The sequence below is a fragment of the Hypanus sabinus genome, chromosome 30, assembly GCF_030144855.1.
Source record: "Hypanus sabinus isolate sHypSab1 chromosome 30, sHypSab1.hap1, whole genome shotgun sequence".
NCBI classification, from domain to species: Eukaryota; Metazoa; Chordata; class Chondrichthyes; order Myliobatiformes; family Dasyatidae; genus Hypanus; species Hypanus sabinus.
Window position 1 is genome coordinate 73,973 of NC_082735.1, and position 18,433 is coordinate 92,405.

At 46.7% G+C, this 18,433-nt stretch overlaps 1 protein-coding gene across 1 annotated transcript in view; it reads right to left on the reverse strand.

Annotated features, from left to right (window-relative positions):
- Window positions 1-18,433, reverse strand: part of col16a1 (collagen, type XVI, alpha 1) — a gene marked incomplete at its 3' end in the record, with an annotated part of 565,824 nt that overhangs the window by 71,974 nt on the left and 475,417 nt on the right. Inside the window, exons 36-39 of the mRNA XM_059954228.1 lie at window positions 16,337-16,411; window positions 13,081-13,140; window positions 12,886-12,957; window positions 8,160-8,213 (exon numbers count right to left, since the gene is read on the reverse strand). Coding sequence (XP_059810211.1) covers window positions 8,160-8,213; window positions 12,886-12,957; window positions 13,081-13,140; window positions 16,337-16,411 — 261 coding nt within the window. The remainder of the gene's footprint in view (window positions 1-8,159; window positions 8,214-12,885; window positions 12,958-13,080; window positions 13,141-16,336; window positions 16,412-18,433) is intronic.

Genomic DNA, 18,433 nt, shown 5'->3' on the forward strand with positions numbered 1-18,433 from the left:
CAGGATTTATGAACATTTGGAGAGTCATAATATGATTAGGAATAGTCAGTATGGCTTTGTCAAAGGCAGGTCATACCTTACGAGCCTGATTGAATTTTTTGAGGATGTGACTAAACACATTGATGAAGGAAGAGCAGTAGATTTAGTATACATGGATTTCAGCAAGGCATTTGACAGATACTCCATGTAAGGCTTATTGAGAAAGTAAGGAGGCATGGGATCCAAGGGGACATTGCTTTGTGGATCCAGAAATGGTTTCCCCACAGAAGGCAAAGAGAGGTTGTAGACGGGTCATATTCTGCATGGAGTTCAGTCACCTCAGAGATCTGTTCTGGGACCCTTACTCTTCATGATTTTTATAAATGACCTGGATGAGGAAGTGGAGGGATGAGTTAGTAAATTTGCTAATGACACAAAGGTTGGAGGAGTTGTGGATTGTGTGGAGGGCTGTTAGAGGTTACAGTGGGACAATGATATGATGCAAAACTGCGGCGAGAAGTGGCAGATGGAATTCAACCCAGATAAGTGTAAAGTGGTTCATTTTGGTAGGTCAAATATGATGGCAGAATATAGTATTAATAGTAAGACTCTTGGTAGTATGGAGGATCAGAGGGATCTTGGGGTGAGAGTCCACAGGACGCTCAAAGCAGCTGCGCAGGTTGACTCTGTGGTTAAGAAGGCGTATGGTGTACTGGCCTTCATCAACTGTGGAATTGAATTTAGGAGCCGAGAGGTAATATTGCAGCTATATAGGACCCTGGTCACACCCCACTTGGAGTACTGTGCTCAGTTTTGGTTGCCTCACTATAGGAAGGATATTGAAACCATATCAGAGGAGATTTGCAAGGATGTTGCCTGGATTGGGGAGCATGTCTTATGAGAATAGGTTGAGTGAACTCGGCCTTTTTTCCTTGGAGCGACAGAGAATGAGAGGTGACCTGATAGAGGTGTATAGGATGATGAGAGGCATTGATCATGTGGATAGTCAGAGGCTTTTTCTCAGGGATGAAATGGCTAGCACAAGAGGGCACAGTTTTAAGGTGCTTGGAAGTAGGTTCAGAGGAGATATCAGGGGTAATTTTTTTTTTTTTTTTTTTACACAGAGTGGTAAGTGCATGGAATGGGCTGCCGGCGATGGTCATAGACCTGGATACGATAGGGACTTTTAAGAGGATTTTAGATAGGTACATGGAGCTTAGTAAAATAGTGGGCTATAGGGAAGCCTAGTAATTTCTGAGGTGGGGACATGTTCGGCACAACTTTGTGGGCCGAAGGGCCTGTGGTGTGCTGTAGGTTTTCTATGTTTCTATGTAATATCTGCTGACTCTCCTTTATCTATACTGCCTGTTATTTCCTCAAATAATTCCAACAGATTTGTCAGGGAAGATTTCCCCTTTAGAAAACAATGTTGACGTTGGCCTATTTTATCATGTGCCTCCAAGTATCCAGAAACCTCATTAATGGATAGGCCAAGATAGAGTGTATGTAGAGAATATATTTCCTCGGTGAGTGTCAGAATAGAGGGAATTCATTTAGATGAAGAGGAATTTCTTTAGCCAGAGGGTGGTGAATCTGAGGAATTCACTGCCACAATGGCTTTAGAGACCAAGTCACTGGATGCATTTAAACAGCAGTTTGATACGTTCTTGATTAATCAGGGCATCAAAGATTATGGAAGGAAGGTAGGAGAATAGGTTTGAGAGGGATAATAAATCAGCCATGATGGAATGGTGGACAAGGCTCAATGGATCAAGTTCTTCTCCTTAGTCTCATGATCCTATAGTCTTAATAATGGACTCCAACATTTTACAAACTACTGAAGTCAGGCTAACTGACCTATAATTTCCTGTCTTTTGCCTCCCTCACCCCTAAAGAGTGGAGTGACATTTGCAATTTTCCAGTCCTCCAGAACCATTCCAGAATCTAGTGATTCTTGAAAGATCATTAGTAATACCTCTACATTCTCTTCAAATACCTCTTTCAGAACCCTTGGGTGTAGTCCATCTGGTCAAAGTAACTTACCTAACTTCAGACCTTCCATTTTCCCAAGCACCTTCTCTGCCTCCTAACACTCTTTTAATTTGTGGCATACAGTTGGTGTCTTCCACAGTGAAGACTGATGCAAAATACTGACTATGTCTGCCATTTATTTTTCCCTTATTACTCTCTCTCCAGTGTCACTTTCCAGCAATTGTAATCCACTGTCATCTCTCTTTTACTCTATATATCTGATAGAACCATAGAACATTACAGCACAGAAACAGGCCTTTTGGCCCTTCTTGGCTGTGCCGAACCATTTTTCTGCCTAGTCCCACTGACCTGCACCTGGCCCATATCCGTCCATACACCTCTCATCCATGTACCTGTCCAAGTGTTTCTTAAATGTTAAGAGTGAGTCAGTATTTACAACTTCATCTGGCAGTTCATTCCACAGTCCCACCACTCTCTGTGTGAAGAAGCCCCCCCCCCCCCAATGTTCCCTTTAAACTTTTCCCCCTTCACCCTTAACCCATGTCCTCTGTTTTTTCCTCCCCTAGCCTCAGTGGAAAAAGCCTGCTTGCATTCACTCTATCTATCATAATTTTATATATCTCAAGTCTCCCCTCATTCTTCTACGCTCCAGGGAATAAAGTCCTAACCTATTCAACCTTTCTCTGTAACTCAGTTTCTTAAGTCCCGACAACATCCTTGTAAACCTTCTCTGCACTCTTTCAAACTTATTAATATCCTTCCTGTAATCTGGTGACCAAAACTGCACACAATACTCCAAATTTGGCCCCACCAATGCCTTATACAACCTCACCATAACATTCCAACTCTTATACTCAATACTTTGATTTATAAAGGCCAATGTACCAAAAGCTCTCTTTACTACTCTATCCACCTGTGACACCACTTCTAGGGAATTTTGTATTTGCATTCCTAGATCCCTCTGTTCTACTGAACTCCTCAGTGTCCTACCATTTATCTTGTATGTTCTACTTTGGTTTGTCCTTCCAAAGTGCAATACCTCACACTTGTCTGCATTAAATTCCATCTGCCATTTTTCAGCCCAGATTTCCAGCTGGTCCAGATCCCTCTGTAAGCTTTGAAAACCTTCTGCACTGTCCACTACACCTCCAATCTTTGTATCATCAGCAAATTTGCTGATCCAATTTGCCACATTATCATCCAGATCATTGATATAGATGACAAATAACAACGGACCCAGCACTGATCCCTGTGGCACACCACCAGCCACAGTCCTCAGTCACAGTGATAAAAGTTTTGGTATTCTATTTAACATTATTGGCTAGCTTACCTTCATTTTTCATCTCTCATTACTTTTTTTTAGTTGTTTTTGTTGTTTTTATAAAGCTTCCTAATCCTCTAGCTTCCCTTCATATTAACGTTTAAAATTCAAAGTAAATTTTATTATCAAAGTACACATACATCACCAAATACTACCCTGAGTTTCATTTTCATTCGGGTGTTCACAGTAGAATGAAGAAGTACAATTCACTTTGTAGCAAAGGAGGGTGAAAGGTGACTTGATAGACGGGTATAAGATGATAAGAGACATTGTTCGAGTCGATAGCCAAAGCTGTTTCCCAGGGTGGAAACGACTAGAAGATCATACGACATACCAGCAGAATTAGGCCATTTGGCCCATCAAGTCTGCTCCACAATTCAATCACGGCTGATCTTTTTTTCAGTCTCCTCAGCCCCAGCCTTCTCCCCATAACCTTTAATGCCATGTCCAATCAAGAACCTATCCAGCTGTGCCTTAAATGCCCCTAACGACCTGGACTTCACAACTGCCTGTGGTAATAAAAGCTCACCAGCCTTTGGGTCTCTGCATCTCTGTTTAAATGGGCGCCTCTCTACCCTGAGGCTGTGCCCTCTGGACTCCTCCATCATGAGAAACATCCTTTTCACATCTATCATGTCTAGACCTTTCAACATTCAAAAGGTTTCAATGAGATTACCCTTCATCCTTCTAAATTTCAATGAGTGCAAAGCCAGAGCTGTCAAACATTCCTTGTATGATAACCCTTTCATTTCCAGAATCATCCTTGTGAACCTCCTCTAAACCCTCTGCAACACCAGCACATCTTTTCTGAGATGAGGAGCCCAAAACCGTTCACAATACCCGTGAGACCTCACCTCAATATCACGTCCCTGCATTTATATCCCAGACCTCTCGAAATGAATGCTAACATTGCACTTGCCTTCCTCACCACCAACTCAACCTGCAAGTGTTCTGCACAAGGACTCCCAAGTCCCTTTGCATCTCAGATTTTTAGATTCTCTCCGTTTAGAAAATAGTCTGCACATTTATTTCTACTACCCAAGTGCATGACCATGCATTTTCCAACATTGTATTTGCCACTTTCTTGCCCATTCTGCTAATCCTACTTGTTTCCTCAACACTACCTGCCCATCCACCAATCTTTGCAAACTTGGAAACAAAGCTATCTATTCAATCATCTAAATCATTGAAATGCAGCATGAAAAGAAGTGGTCCGGAGATCTCAACGAGGCGCTCATGGCATGAGGCACACTTTGGCTTTGCTCCATTCCTTTTATTTCTTTTACCCATAATCACCCTTAAATGCCTTATTTATACCTACACTAAAGGAGCTTATATTGCAGATATATTCTTTGAGCCTTGATTTTAGTTTGCTGGAAATGTATACCACAGCATGAGAAGCTAAAGATGGGAAAGATTCTAACGGCGATGGCAAGAGTGATGGTGATGTTAAACTGCCATCTAAGTAAGTCCCTCTAACTCTGGATGTAATTTCAAAGCTTCTAGATGAGAAACTAGTTGAAAAATTAGATGCAAAACTCAGCCAAAAATTCTCCTCGCTCGAAGGAATTTTAAAGACGGTTGAAGACAGTATCAAATCATGTAGATGTGAATTTGAACAACAAAAAACAAGAATCTTAGAGCTCGATGAGGCCGCTCATCGAAGAGATCGTGGAGCTGAAGCTTCAGAACAAAGGTTGTCTTCAACCTCTCAAGTGTTGGAGCGTTACAAGTTCAAAATTATCGATCTTGGGAGATAGAACTGGCGGATGATCGGACCTCCTGGGGATGATCATCTGGTCTGACTTGCCCAGCAGAAGGATGTGCTCAGCTTTCAAGGTCTCAAGTTTTGCACTGTTGAAGATTTTGGTCCTGAAGTTTTGAGGGAGCGTATCTCTTTTGGATACGTGCTGTCAGAGTTTCATCGAAAAGGTTTCGAACGGGTCTTGTTGCTTCCAGCATGTTTGAGAGTCGTCCTTCCCGATAATTCTCACTGATTGTTTAAATCTCCAAATAAAGCCCAAAATTTCCTCGAGGAGCAGCGTGCTGTTCTGGACTAATCAATGTATTGTATTTTTCATCATTTGTTCTTATTTGTCTGTTTTTAAGCTAATAATTAGCTTATAGACCTGGATCTTCATAATTTGAAGGTCTTTGTTTTCGATCGGTAGTGTAGGTATTTCTTGTATTTCTAGGTAAACGCTCTTTTTCTTTTTCTGTGATTCTGTTCTCTTTATTACTAATCGTTTGATTTTGAAAGTAACTAACTAAAGGATTTGATGTTTGACTATTTGTTTTCTATAATTTTTATGGGGAAGTATTCAGTTTTTTTTAAGGTTTCCTTTTTTTTCAAGATGTTATTTCGTTTTCTTCTTCCCATGAGACCTTACTCTTTTGATATGTCATTTTCATTCGGTTGTATTTGAAAACAACTGACAATGCAATTTGGCGCATGTTTTTTTTCTAAATATTAGTACAATGGTACTCTGTTTTATGCTTTAAACTTGTAGTCTTTTTTTTTTACGGTAATCTTTTTCTGAATATGGGTGGTTTTCTTTTAATCAAATATCTTCTGGGCTGCCTTCTTGAGAGATAGGGTTAAATTTAGTGTTAGTTTGCTTGCGGGCCGTTCTTGGGCTTATTTTTGGGCTTTTGCAGGTTGGGGGAGGGTTATTTCTATTTTTACTTTTTGCTTAGATTTTTCCAACTGGGCTGACTGGGAACTAAAAAAATGTCCAAAGTGTCGTAACTTCCGGTTGCTCTTTGAACCCTTCTTCCTCTTCCGGGTTCTTGAGTTTATATTCTGGTTAAACTTTTATGTATTATATGGTAGATATTAGTAACATGGATAAGATTATTAATTTTGTTTCTTGTAATACAAATGGTTTAAACCATCTGATTAAATGTAAAAAATATTTAAAGTATTCCATAGAATGAATGCTAATATTATCTTTGTACAAGAAACTCATGTGAAGAAAGAAGATAATCAGCGTTTCTTTAGGTTTTGGAAGGAGAAACAGTGCCATTTGAATTCTCAAGCTAAAGTGAAAGGAGTTTCTATTTTTATCGATTCTTCAACCTCATTTGTTCATTATGACACAATTTCAGAATCGAATGATAGATTTTTGATAATTACTGGCTTACTTTTAAACAAAAAAGTTATGATTAACATTTATGCCCCAAATTTTGATTGTCCTGAAATTTTTAAGCAATTATTTACATCCCTTCCGAATTTAAATGATTATATGTTGATAATGGGTGGGGAATTTAAATGTTGTTTAAATCCCTTGATGGACAGATCTACATCTAACCAGTCACTCCCAAACATAGAGGGCTATGGATAACCCTAGGAAATTTCTAAGGTAAGGCTATGCTCGGCACAGCTTTGAGGGCCGAAGGGCCTGTATTGTGCCGTAGGTGTTGTATGTTTCTATCCACTTTGATATTGTTTGCTGGCTTGTTTTCAAATGACTAATGGTTAATACAAGAGGGCATTATTTTAAGGTGATTTGAAAAACAAATAGGTGGCATGTCAGAGATAAGTTTTTTTTTAAAACAGAGAATATAAGTGCCTGGAGTACTCTGTCATGGGGTTGGTACAGCCCAATATAATAGAGCATTTATGAAACTCCTAGATGAAAGAGAAATGGAGAGTTTTGTGAGAGGGAAGGGTTGGATTAGCTACGAGGGCCTGGATGCTGCACTGATATTCTATGTTTTATGTTCTATGTTCTAAACTTTCCTGATGAAGGGTTTCGACCTGAAACGTTGTCACTACCTCCTCCCATAGACGCTGTCTGGCCTGCTGAGTTCTGCCAGCATTTTGTGTTTTTATTTTTTCTAAACTTTCAATAACTTTTGTTAACCAGAGATCCCTAAACTTGCCATATTAGCCTCTTTCCCTAACAGGAGTATGCTGACTCCGAACTCTCACCACCTTATTTATCAGATATTGCCTCGCTCTCCAGACAGTGCTCCCAAACCACCTCTCCCAGCCCCTGTCTTACTCCACTGAAATTCCAGTTAAGGACCCTTTCTCGGAGACAAAATTTATCTTTTTCCATGACTTCCATACACTTCTCTTGAAGCATTAATTGTCACTGGCATGAAACGTTAACCCTACTTCTCCCTCCATGGACTCTGCCTGAATTGCTGAGTGTTTCCAGTCTTCTCTAAGTTTTATTCAGATTTGCAGAATCTGAAGTTTTACTTTTTGACAGACAGATTGTGTCCATGATGTTGCTGATTAATCAATGAGGGGAATAACGTTTAAAGGATGAATTTTATGCAGAGGATCTGCACAGTAGGAATATTTACATTACTTTGACAACTTGCAGAAAGAAGGCAGTTTGGATGAATTGCAAACTCAGAGGAACACTGGCACTGGGCAGAAGGAACCCTGGTGCAGTGCAGTGGAGCTGAGATGCGTGGAGGAACCATGAGTGAGTGACTGGGTTGACTGTTCCTCAGAGACATTACAGTGGGGCACAGTTGGACAGAACCAGACTGGTACATAACTCTAACTCAATTCCTGCAAAAGGCAGATGGTGTTCAGGTCAGTCACAGGACTCTTGAGTTCCTGATCATCTGAAAGAGCTGAGAAATGCTGACCCTCATCTGGAGTCCCTCCTACATGGAGGCACCTTATTTATCAGGATTAATAACACTACTTCAAGAGTGTCACCAACACTATTGTCAAGAGAATACAGAGTGCTGAGGGTGGGAGAGCGGAACCATAACTGAGACTGTGTCCAAGAGGCTGGAGCTCCCGGTGTGGAGGGGGCAGTGACTGGCTGGTACTGCAGTCATCACCAGAACTTGGGAAAGCATTCCCTTTGCTCTTTACCCTGATTACTACAGTACTTACCACTTCCCCCGGAAGTCCGGGCACACCTGGCAAGCCATCATTCCCGGGAATTCCCTAGAAAGGTGAACACAGCGTTAGATGGAAGGTTTACCCCAGTGCTGGAGACAGCAGACGCCAGTGGCAACAGGAAGGTTTCAAGGAAGGCATACAGTAGAGAGGGACTGCATTAGTCCTGGCGGGAAGGGTGGCTTTTTTCCCCTTATACCCAGGGAGGCGAGGGATCACGTTTAAGTTGGTTTTGGAAAGCTGGTAGCCGAAGGAAGCACACTTCCCTGTCCAGCTGTGTGGTGTGTATTACTGATAAAGTGAGGGGTGAGGGGTGTGTCGGTGTGAAAGTGAGGGGTGTGAGGTGTGTCGGTGTCACAGAGAGGGGTGAGGGGTGTGTCGGTGTCACAGTGAGGGGTGTGGGGTGTGTCGGTGTGAAAGTGAGGGGTGTGGGGTGTGTCAGTGTCACAGTGAGGGGTGTGAGGTGTGTCGGTGTGAAAGTGAGGGGTGTGGGGTGTGTCAGTGTCACAGTGAGGGGTGTGAGGTGTGTCGGTGTGAAAGTGAGGGGTGTGGGGTGTGTTGGTGTGAAAGTGAGGGGTGTGGGGTGTGTTGGTGTCACAGTGAGGGGTGTGAGGTGTGTCGGTGTCACAGTGAGGGGTGTGAGGTGTGTCGGTGTCACAGTGAGGGGTGTGTCGGTGTCACAGTGAGGGGTGTGTCAGTGTCACAGTGAGGGGTGTGTCGGTGTCACAGTGAGGGGTGTGTCGGTGTCACAGTGTGGGGTGTGTCGGTGTCACAGTGAGGGGTGTGTCAGTGTCACAGTGAGGGGTGAGGGGTGTGTCAGTGTCACAGTGAGGGGTGTGTCGGTGTCACAGTGAGGGGTGTGTCGGTGTCACAGTGAGGGGTGTGTCGGTGTCACAGTGAGGGGTGAGGGGTGTGTCAGTGTCACAGTGAGGGGTGAGGGGTGTGTCAGTGTCACAGTGAGGGGTGAGGGGTGTGTCAGTGTCACAGTGAGGGGTGTGTCGGTGTCACAGTGAGGGGTGTGTCGGTGTCACAGTGAGGGGTGTGTCGGTGTCACAGTGAGGGGTGTGTCAGTGTTACTGTGAGGGGTGAGGGGTGTGTCGGTGTCACAGTGAGGGGTGTGTCAGTGTTACTGTGAGGGGTGAGGGGTGTGTCGGTGTCACAGTGAGGGGTGTGGGGTGTGTCAGTGTCACAGTGAGGGGTGTGGGGTGTGTCAGTGTCACAGTGAGGGGTGTGTCGGTGTCACAGTGAGGGGTGAGGGGTGTGTCGGTGCTACAGTGAGGGGTGTGCGGTGTGTCAGTGAGGTGTGTGTTGTTTGTCAGTGTAACAATGGAGGATGTAGCGTGTGTCAGTGTTACAGTGAGGGGTCTTCAGTATGTCGGTGTTACAGTGAGGGGTGTGAGGTATGTCGGTGTCACAGTGAGGGGTGTGAGGTATGTCGGTGTGAAAGTGAGGGGTGTGGGGTGTTTCGGTGTCACAGTGAGGGGTGTGAGGTATGTCGGTGTGAAAGTGAGGGGTGTGAGGTATGTCGGTGTGAAAGTGAGGGGTGTGGGGTGTGTCGGTGTCACAGTGAAGGTTGTGTGGTGTGTCGGTGTTACAGTGAGGGATGTGTCAGTCAGTGTTACAGTGGGTGGTGTGGAGTGTGTTGGTGTTGGTGTTACAGTCATGGGTGTAGAGTGTGTCAGTGTTGTAGTGTGAGTTGTGGGGTGTGTCCGTGTTACATTGAGGGGTGTGGGATGTGTCGGTGTGAAAGTGAGGGGTGTGGGGTGTGTCGGTGTGAAAGTGAGGGGTGTGGGGTGTGTCGGTGTGAAAGTGAGGGGTGTGGGGTGTGTCGGTGTGAAAGTGAGGGGTGTGAGGTGTGTCGGTGTGAAAGTGAGGGGTGTGAGGTGTGTCGGAGTGAAAGTGAGGGGTGTGGGGTGTGTCAGTGTCACAGTGAGGGGTGTGAGGTGTGTCGGTGTGAAAGTGAGGGGTGTGGGGTGTGTCAGTGTCACAGTGAGGGGTGTGAGGTGTGTCGGTGTGAAAGTGAGGGGTGTGGGGTGTGTTGGTGTGAAAGTGAGGGGTGTGGGGTGTGTTGGTGTCACAGTGAGGGGTGTGAGGTGTGTCGGTGTCACAGTGAGGGGTGTGAGGTGTGTCGGTGTCACAGTGAGGGGTGTGGGGTGTGTCAGTGTCACAGTGAGGGGTGTGAGATGTGTCGGTGTGAAAGTGAGGGGTGTGGGGTGTGTCAGTGTCACAGTGAGGGTTGTGAGGTGTGTCGGTGTGAAAGTGAGGGGTGTGGGGTGTGTCAGTGTCACAGTGAGGGGTGAGGGGTGTGTCGGTATCACAGTGAGGGGTGTGAGGTGTGTTGGTGTGAAAGTGAGGGGTGTGGGGTGTGTCAGTGTCACAGTGAGGGGTGTGGGGTGTGTCGGTGTCACAGTGAGGGGTGTGAGGTGTGTCGGTGTCACAGTGAGGGGTGTGGGGTGTGTCGGTGTCACAGTGAGGGGTGTGGGGTGTGTCGGTGTGAAAGTGAGGGGTGTGGGGTGTGTCAGTGTTACAGTGAGGGGTGTGTCGGTGTCACAGTGAGGGGTGTGTCGGTGTCACAGTGAGGGGTGTGAGGTGTGTCGGTGTGAAAGTGAGGGGTGTGAGGTATGTCGGTGTGAAAGTGAGGGGTGTGGGGTGTGTCGGTGTCACAGTGAGGGGTGTGAGGTATGTCGGTGTGAAAGTGAGGGGTGTGGGGTGTGTCGGTGTCACAGTGAAGGTTGTGTGGTGTGTCGGTGTTACAGTGAGGGATGTGTCAGTCAGTGTTACAGTGGGTGGTGTGGAGTGTGTTGGTGTTGGTGTTACAGTCATGGGTGTAGAGTGTGTCAGTGTTGTAGTGTGAGTTGTGGGGTGTGTCCGTGTTACATTGAGGGGTGTGAGGTGTGTCAGTGTGAAAGTGAGGGGTGTGGGGTGTGTCGGTGTGAAAGTGAGGGGTGTGGGGTGTGTCGGTGTGAAAGTGAGGGGTGTGGGGTGTGTCAGTGTGAAAGTGAGGGGTGTGAGGTGTGTCAGTGTGAAAGTGAGGGGTGTGAGGTGTGTCGGTGTGAAAGTGAGGGGTGTGGGGTGTGTCGGTGTTACAGTGAGGAGTGTGAGGTGTGTCGGTGTGAAAGTGAGGGGTGTGGGGTGTATCGGTGTGAAAGTGAGGGGTGTGGGGTGTGTCAGTGTCACAGTGAGGGGTGTGAGGTGTGTCGGTGTGAAAGTGAGGGGTGTGGGGTGTGTTGGTGTGAAAGTGAGGGGTGTGGGGTGTGTCGGTGTGAAAGTGAGGGGTGAGGTGTGTGTCGGTGTCACAGTGAGGGGTGTGAGGTGTGTCGGTGTCACAGTGAGGGGTGTGAGGTGTGTCAGTGTGAAAGTGAGGGGTGTGAGGTGTGTCGGTGTGAAAGTGAGGGGTGTGGGGTGTGTCGGTGTTACAGTGAGGAGTGTGAGGTGTGTCGGTGTGAAAGTGAGGGGTGTGGGGTGTGTCGGTGTTACAGTGAGGGGTGTGGGGTGTGTCGGTGTGAAAGTGAGGGGTGTGGGGTGTGTCAGTGTCACAGTGAGGGGTGTGAGGTGTGTCGGTGTTACAGTGAGGGGTGTGAGATGTGTCGGTGTGAAAGTGAGGGGTGTGGGGTGTGTCAGTGTCACAGTGAGGGGTGTGGGGTGTGTCAGTGTCACAGTGAGGGGTGTGGGGTGTGTCGGTGTCACAGTGAGGGGTGTGGGGTGTGTCAGTGTCACAGTGAGGGGTGTGAGATGTGTCGGTGTGAAAGTGAGGGGTGTGGGGTGTGTCAGTGTCACAGTGAGGGGTGTGAGGTGTGTCAGTGTCACAGTGAGGGGTGAGGGGTGTGTCAGTGTCACAGTGAGGGGTGTGAGATGTGTCGGTGTGAAAGTGAGGGGTGTGAGGTGTGTCGGTGTCACAGTGAGGGGTGTGAGGTGTGTTGGTGTGAAAGTGAGGGGTGTGAGGTGTGTCGGTGTCACAGTGAGGGGTGTGAGGTGTGTCGGTGTGAAAGTGAGGGGTGTGGGGTGTGTCGGTGTGAAAGTGAGGGGTGTGTCGGTGTCACAGTGAGGGGTGTGTCGGTGTTACAGTGAGGGGTGTGAGGTGTGTCGGTGTTACATTGAGGGGTGTGGGGTGTGTCGGTGTTACAGTGAGGGGTGTGGGGTGTGTCGGTGTGAAAGTGAGGGGTGTGGGGTGTGTCGGTGTGAAAGTGAGAGGTGTGGGGTGTTTCGGTGTGAAAGTGAGGGGTGTGGGGTGTGTCAGTGTCACAGTGAGGGGTGTGAGGTGTGTCGGTGTTACAGTGAGGGGTGTGTGGTGTGTCAGTGTCACAGTGAGGGGTGTGTCGGTGTGAAAGTGAGGGGTGTGGGGTGTGTTGGTGTCACAGTGAGGGGTGTGTCGGTGTCACAGTGAGGGGTGTGTCGGTGTTACAGTGAGGGGTGTGTGGTGTGTTGGTGTGAAAGTGAGGGGTGTGAGGTGTGTCAGTGTTACAGTGAGGGGTGTGAGGTGTGTCAGTGTTACAGTGAGGGGTGTGGGGTGTGTCAGTGTTACAGTGAGGGGTGTGGGGTGTGTCGGTGTGAAAGTGAGGGGTGTGAGGTGTGTCGGTGTGAAAGTGAGGGGTGTGGGGTGTGTCAGTGTTACAGTGAGGGGTGTGGGGTGTGTCGGTGTGAAAGTGAGGGGTGTTTCTGCATGCTGTTGAAAGTGAGGTTCAGATTTGTGGAGTGAACCCTGCCTCAGTTCCTGCCTTACCTGCCTTCCCATTCCTCCGGGGGCTCCGGGAGGTCCAGGCGGTCCAGGTGGCCCCGGAGGACCAGGAGGGCCCTGAAAAAGAGAAATGGAAAAAGTCAACGCTAATGTGAAGTCATAGACAGGAATGAAACTGAATATAGCGTTTCGCAGGACTGTCTGACTATGGGCACTAGCCCAATTATGGGTGTAACTCACCAAAGGTCCCACTGGCCACATCGGTCGCTTAGCAGGAGCCCCCGGTAGCCCGTGTTCTCCCTGTCCAGGGGAACAATAAAGGCATCAAGTCAGGTCTGGGAACATTAACCCTCTCCCATTCTCACATACTTTCCTGTAGGAAGTCACAGGATCAAACAGGGAACATGGCACTAGTAGGCCGAATGACCTACTGTGGGCAATGTTACTCATCTCAATCTATAAGCTGAACGTGAAACAGCTGGTTGTGAGAACTCTCTAACAAGGGTTGCTGTTACAGAGTTCGTTCCACCAGTCATTGAGATAATGCCTGAAGTGTGACTTCACCCTTTTACCAGCTCATACTGCTCTTTTTATGGGTAGGAACCTCAGAATTCTGGGTTAAAATAAATGATTCAGCTGGCATCAGCTAATGTTTACCCAAATCTCCCAGCAGCCGTGAGGTGGGGAAGAGTCCCCATCGGTCATTAGACTGGGTCCCTCATCCTCGGGTCATCCCTAAGAGAAATTGCTCATCTGTCAACTCAGATAACCTTCTTCAATATCCCACACTCTTCAATATCATTAAATCTGTACTGAAACATTCTCTAAATGAGTAATTCTGTCCCTGGAGTGCAGCAAGCAGCCTCTGAGGTCACTGTGTCTGCTCTTTGCATCCATTTGCAACACAAACACCTATGTCAGGATGCTATTCATTGACCATAGCTCTCAGGTTTTGGAGGAGAAGATGGCGGTGCGACACAGCACACGCGGCCTCTCTGGAGAATGGATATTTGTTACATGTTAAGTAGGGATCCGTGCACAATCCTGATTTGATGGAGACAGATGTGAGAGCGCGGAGGAACATCTGGAGAAACTTCCGAAATGCCCGCTTCACTGCCGCCATTACCATGCGGTCTGGAATCTCCAGAGGAGAAGGCCTCCGAGACCTCGGCTTTGCTTGTTTCGGTGGCCGGGACGAGGTCGAAGGCGCTCGGCAGAGGATGGTGCCCAGGAGGCTGTATCGGAGGGGCTGGTTGGAGGCTCAAAGTTTTCAGACAGACTCAGAGTCTGCTGTCGTCAGGCGCTTCCGAGGCATTAGTTGTCAGTACCTGGAAATTTATGGCAGGGAGAGTTTCTCCCTTTTGCTGCCTGATATCGGGATGATTGGAGTCGATCGGGACTTGAGACTTTTTTTAGACCGTGATCATGGTCTGCGTTTATCGAATTACAGTATTGCTTTGCACTGCTGTAACTATATGCTATAATTATGTGGTTTTGTCAGTGTGAGTTTTGGTTTGTCCTTTTTTTTATTTTGTTGTATCACTCCAGAGGAACATTGTATCATTTCTTAATGCATGCATGCATTTATTAAATGTCAATATACGAGGACTGAGTGTCCTCATGATCTAATTCATTCCCACAATCCTGATTGAGAAGTTGCAGAACCTGGGCTCTGTACCTCCCTCTGCAATTGGATCCTCAACTTCCTAACCTGAAGACCACAATCTGTGCGGGTTGAGTGATCACATATCCTCCTCGTAGAATCTCAGATGGTGACAAGAGGGTGTACAGGAGTGAGATATGTCAACTAGTGGTATGGTGCCACAGCAACAACTTGGCACTCAACGTCAGTAAGACAAAAGGGCTGATTGTGGACTTCAGGAAGGGTAAGGCAAAGGAACACATACTAGTCCTCAGAGAGGGATCAGAAGTGGAGAGAGTGAGCAGATTCAAGTTCCTGGGTGTCAAGATCTCTGAGGATCTAATTTGGTCCCAACATATCGATGTAATCATAAAGAAGGCAAGACAACGGCTATACTTCATTAGGAGTTTGAAGAGATTTGGCATGTCAACAAGTACACACAAAACTTCTATAGATGACGTACTGTGGAGAGCATTCTGACAGGCTGTATCACTGGCTGGTATGGTGGTGGGGGGGGTGGGGCACTACACAGGACCGAAAGAAGCTGCAGAGGGTTGTATATTTAGTCAGCTCCATCTTGCCTACAAAGTACCCAGGACATCATCAAGGAGTGGTGTCTCAGAAAGGCAGCGTCCATTATTCAGGGCCTCCAGCATCCAGGGCATGCCTTTTTCTCACTGTTATCAGCAGGTAGGAGGTACAGAAACCTGAAGGCATACACTCAGTGATTAACCTAGAAGTAAAAGTAGCATATGCTGCAGGCCCCACACTAAATGCTTGCCAGCTGCAGTCTGGTGAAATCGGCATCTCATCGTATTCTCTCGACAATCTGGCAATGCCGTTGTTTTCATGTCTGGGGGGCTGCATGCTGCATAGCATGTGTGTGCAGGCGTGTGTTGGCTCCTTGCTGTGTCGTGGTGACCTTTGTGCTATCTCCCACACTTCCAAGCCACTGCAGCGTGCACCACCGAGGTGAGCCTGCGACAAGGAATGTGCGACTCAACAGTTTTATGTGACCCAGTTCACGATTCCTCATTTTTTTCCTGATTTTAGGTAGTCTGAACCAGCTCAGGAACATACAGGATCGGATTAGACTTGAGTTTCAACCTGTGTTTCCCAATTGAAATGAGTTTCAATAAGCAACTAAAGAGATAATTGTCAGAACACTATTCCTAGTTGGTTGTTGAGTCCATGTGATCCACACACGCTCATAGTCACAACAGTCACATCAACTTGTTATTGTTCACTAGTCTTTGCGGATAATGCTACTTAGCTTTTGTAACATAAACTATTTGTTTTTAAATGCATATTTCATTAATTTTTTTCCATTGCATGTCACTATGCTTCTGGAAGTGCAAAACGTAAAGTGAAGGAAGAAAAAGAAAGAAGAGACCAACTTGTGATATCAAAAACACGTAAGTTGTCAGAATGTTTTAAGAATGAACCAAGGAGCACCGTGGGTCAAAACAGATTGAACTATCTCACTCTAATGAGCACTGAACATGAACTTCTGTGTGAACTAGACATTTCCAGTATCATCATCAAATTTGCTCATGCTAAATCTAGAAAATGTAACTTTTAAATTGTAGTTTTGTTACTTTTGACATTTGAAATTGATAGCTACATGTAAGTAATACTATAACTGAAGTGTCAGACATTTGTCGTATTATCTGGCTGTATAGCAAATGAAAAAATTGAATTACTTTACTATGCAAGTAAATAATTTATGCTTTAATACTTATGTGCATTTTTTAAATTTAGGGCCCCTTTATAAACATATGCTACAGGCCCCGCATGTTTAACCCAGCCCTGACAGGGCCCAGTGCTAACTGCACATTGCCACATGGTACTTACAGAAGCTCCCGGCTGTCCATCTCCTGGCTCAGTAGGAGGCCCATACACACAGAAACAGGGTTCAGCTGCTGCTCCCTGTGGGGGAAGGAGCAGACATGGTCATCCATCTCTTCCTGCTGTCACAGGCTGAAACTTACAGAGAGGTCTTACTCCTCAATGAGGGTCACTCCACAGCTACATGAAGTTTCATCCACAGCAAAGGTCCCTCTACATTGAGGGTGACACTCAATGGAGGGGGTCACTCCACAGTGAGGCTCCCTCTACATTGAGGGCGACACCAGAGGGAAGGGTCACTCCACTGTGAGGCTCCCTCGACATTGAGGGCGACACCAGAGGGAAGGGTCACTCCACTGTGAGGCTCCCTCGACATTGAGGGCGACACCAGAGGGAAGGGTCACTCCACTGTGAGGCTCCCTCTACATTGAGGGCGACACCAGAGGGAAGGGTCACTCCACTGTGAGGCTCCCTCTACATTGAGGGTGACACCAGAGGGAAGGGTCACTCCACTGTGAGGCTCCCTCGACATTGAGGGCGACACCAGAGGGAAGGGTCACTCCACTGTGAGGCTCCCTCGACATTGAGGGCGACACCAGAGGGAAGGGTCACTCCACTGTGAGGCTCCCTCGACATTGAGGGCGACACCAGAGGGAAGGGTCACTCCACTGTGAGGCTCCCTCGACATTGAGGGCGACACCAGAGGGAAGGGTCACTCCACTGTGAGGCTCCCTCGACATTGAGGGCGACACCAGAGGGAATGGTTACTCCACTGTGAGGCTCCCTCTACATTGAGGGCGACACCAGAGGGAAGGGTCACTCCACAGTGAGGCTCCCTCTACATTGAGGGCGACACCAGAGGGAAGGGTCACTCCATTGTGAGGCTCCCTCGACATTGAGGGCGACACCAGAGGGAAGGGTCACTCCACTGTGAGGCTCCCTCTACATTGAGGGCGACACCAGAGGGAAGGGTCACTCCACTGTGAGGTTCACTTTGCAGTGAGAAGGACTCCAAAGAGAACATTCCCTCTACATTGAGGGTCTCTGCACAGAGTCTTGTCAAACAGTCCCCAGAGGTTACACACAGTACGTCTGGTATTATTTGACACAGTTCCCTTTTCATTTCAGTGCTGTTGTTCACACCTGGAATTCAGGATTGTGATCATTTCTCACATGTTGGTAAAATTGATGGGTACTTATAAACATATAACAATTACAGCATGGAAACAGGCCATCTCAGCCCTTCTAGTCCATGCCGAACACTTACTCTCAACTAGTCCCACTAACCCGCACTCAGCCCATAACTCCCCATTCCTTTCCTGTCCATATACCTATCCAATTTTACTTTAAATGACAATACCGAACCTGCCTCTACCACTTCTACTGGAAGCTCATTCCACACAGCAGCCAATCTCTGAGTAAAGAAATTCCCCTCGTGTTATCCTTGAACTTTTGCCCCCTAACTCTCAACTCATGTCCTCTTGTTTGAATCTCCCCTACTCTCAATGGAAAAAGCCTATCCACGTCAACTCTATCTATCCCCCTCATAATTTTAAATACCTCTATCAAGTCCCCCCTCAACCTTCTACACTCCAAAGAATAAAGACCTAACTTGTTCAACCTTTCCCTGTAACTTAGGTGCTGAAAGCCAGGTAACATTCTAGTAAATCTTCTCTGTACTCTCTCTATTTTGTTGACATCTTTCCTATAATTCGGTGACCAGAACTGTACACAGTACTCCAAATTCAGCCTCACCAATGCCTTGTAAAATTTTAAAATTACATCCCAACTCCTATACTCAATGCTCTGATTTAGAAAGGCCAACATACCAAAAGCTTTTTTCACCACCCTATCCACATGAGATTCCACCTTCAGGGAACTATGCACCATTATTCCTAGATCACTCTGTTCTACTGCATTCGTCAATGCCCTACCATTTACCATGTATGTCCTATTTGGATTATTCCTATCAAAATGTAGCACCTCATACTTATCAGCATTAAACTCCATCTGCCATCATTCAGCCCACTCTTCTAACTGGCCTAAATCTCTCTGCAAGCTTTGAAAACCTACTTCATTATCCACAACGCCACCTGCCTTAGT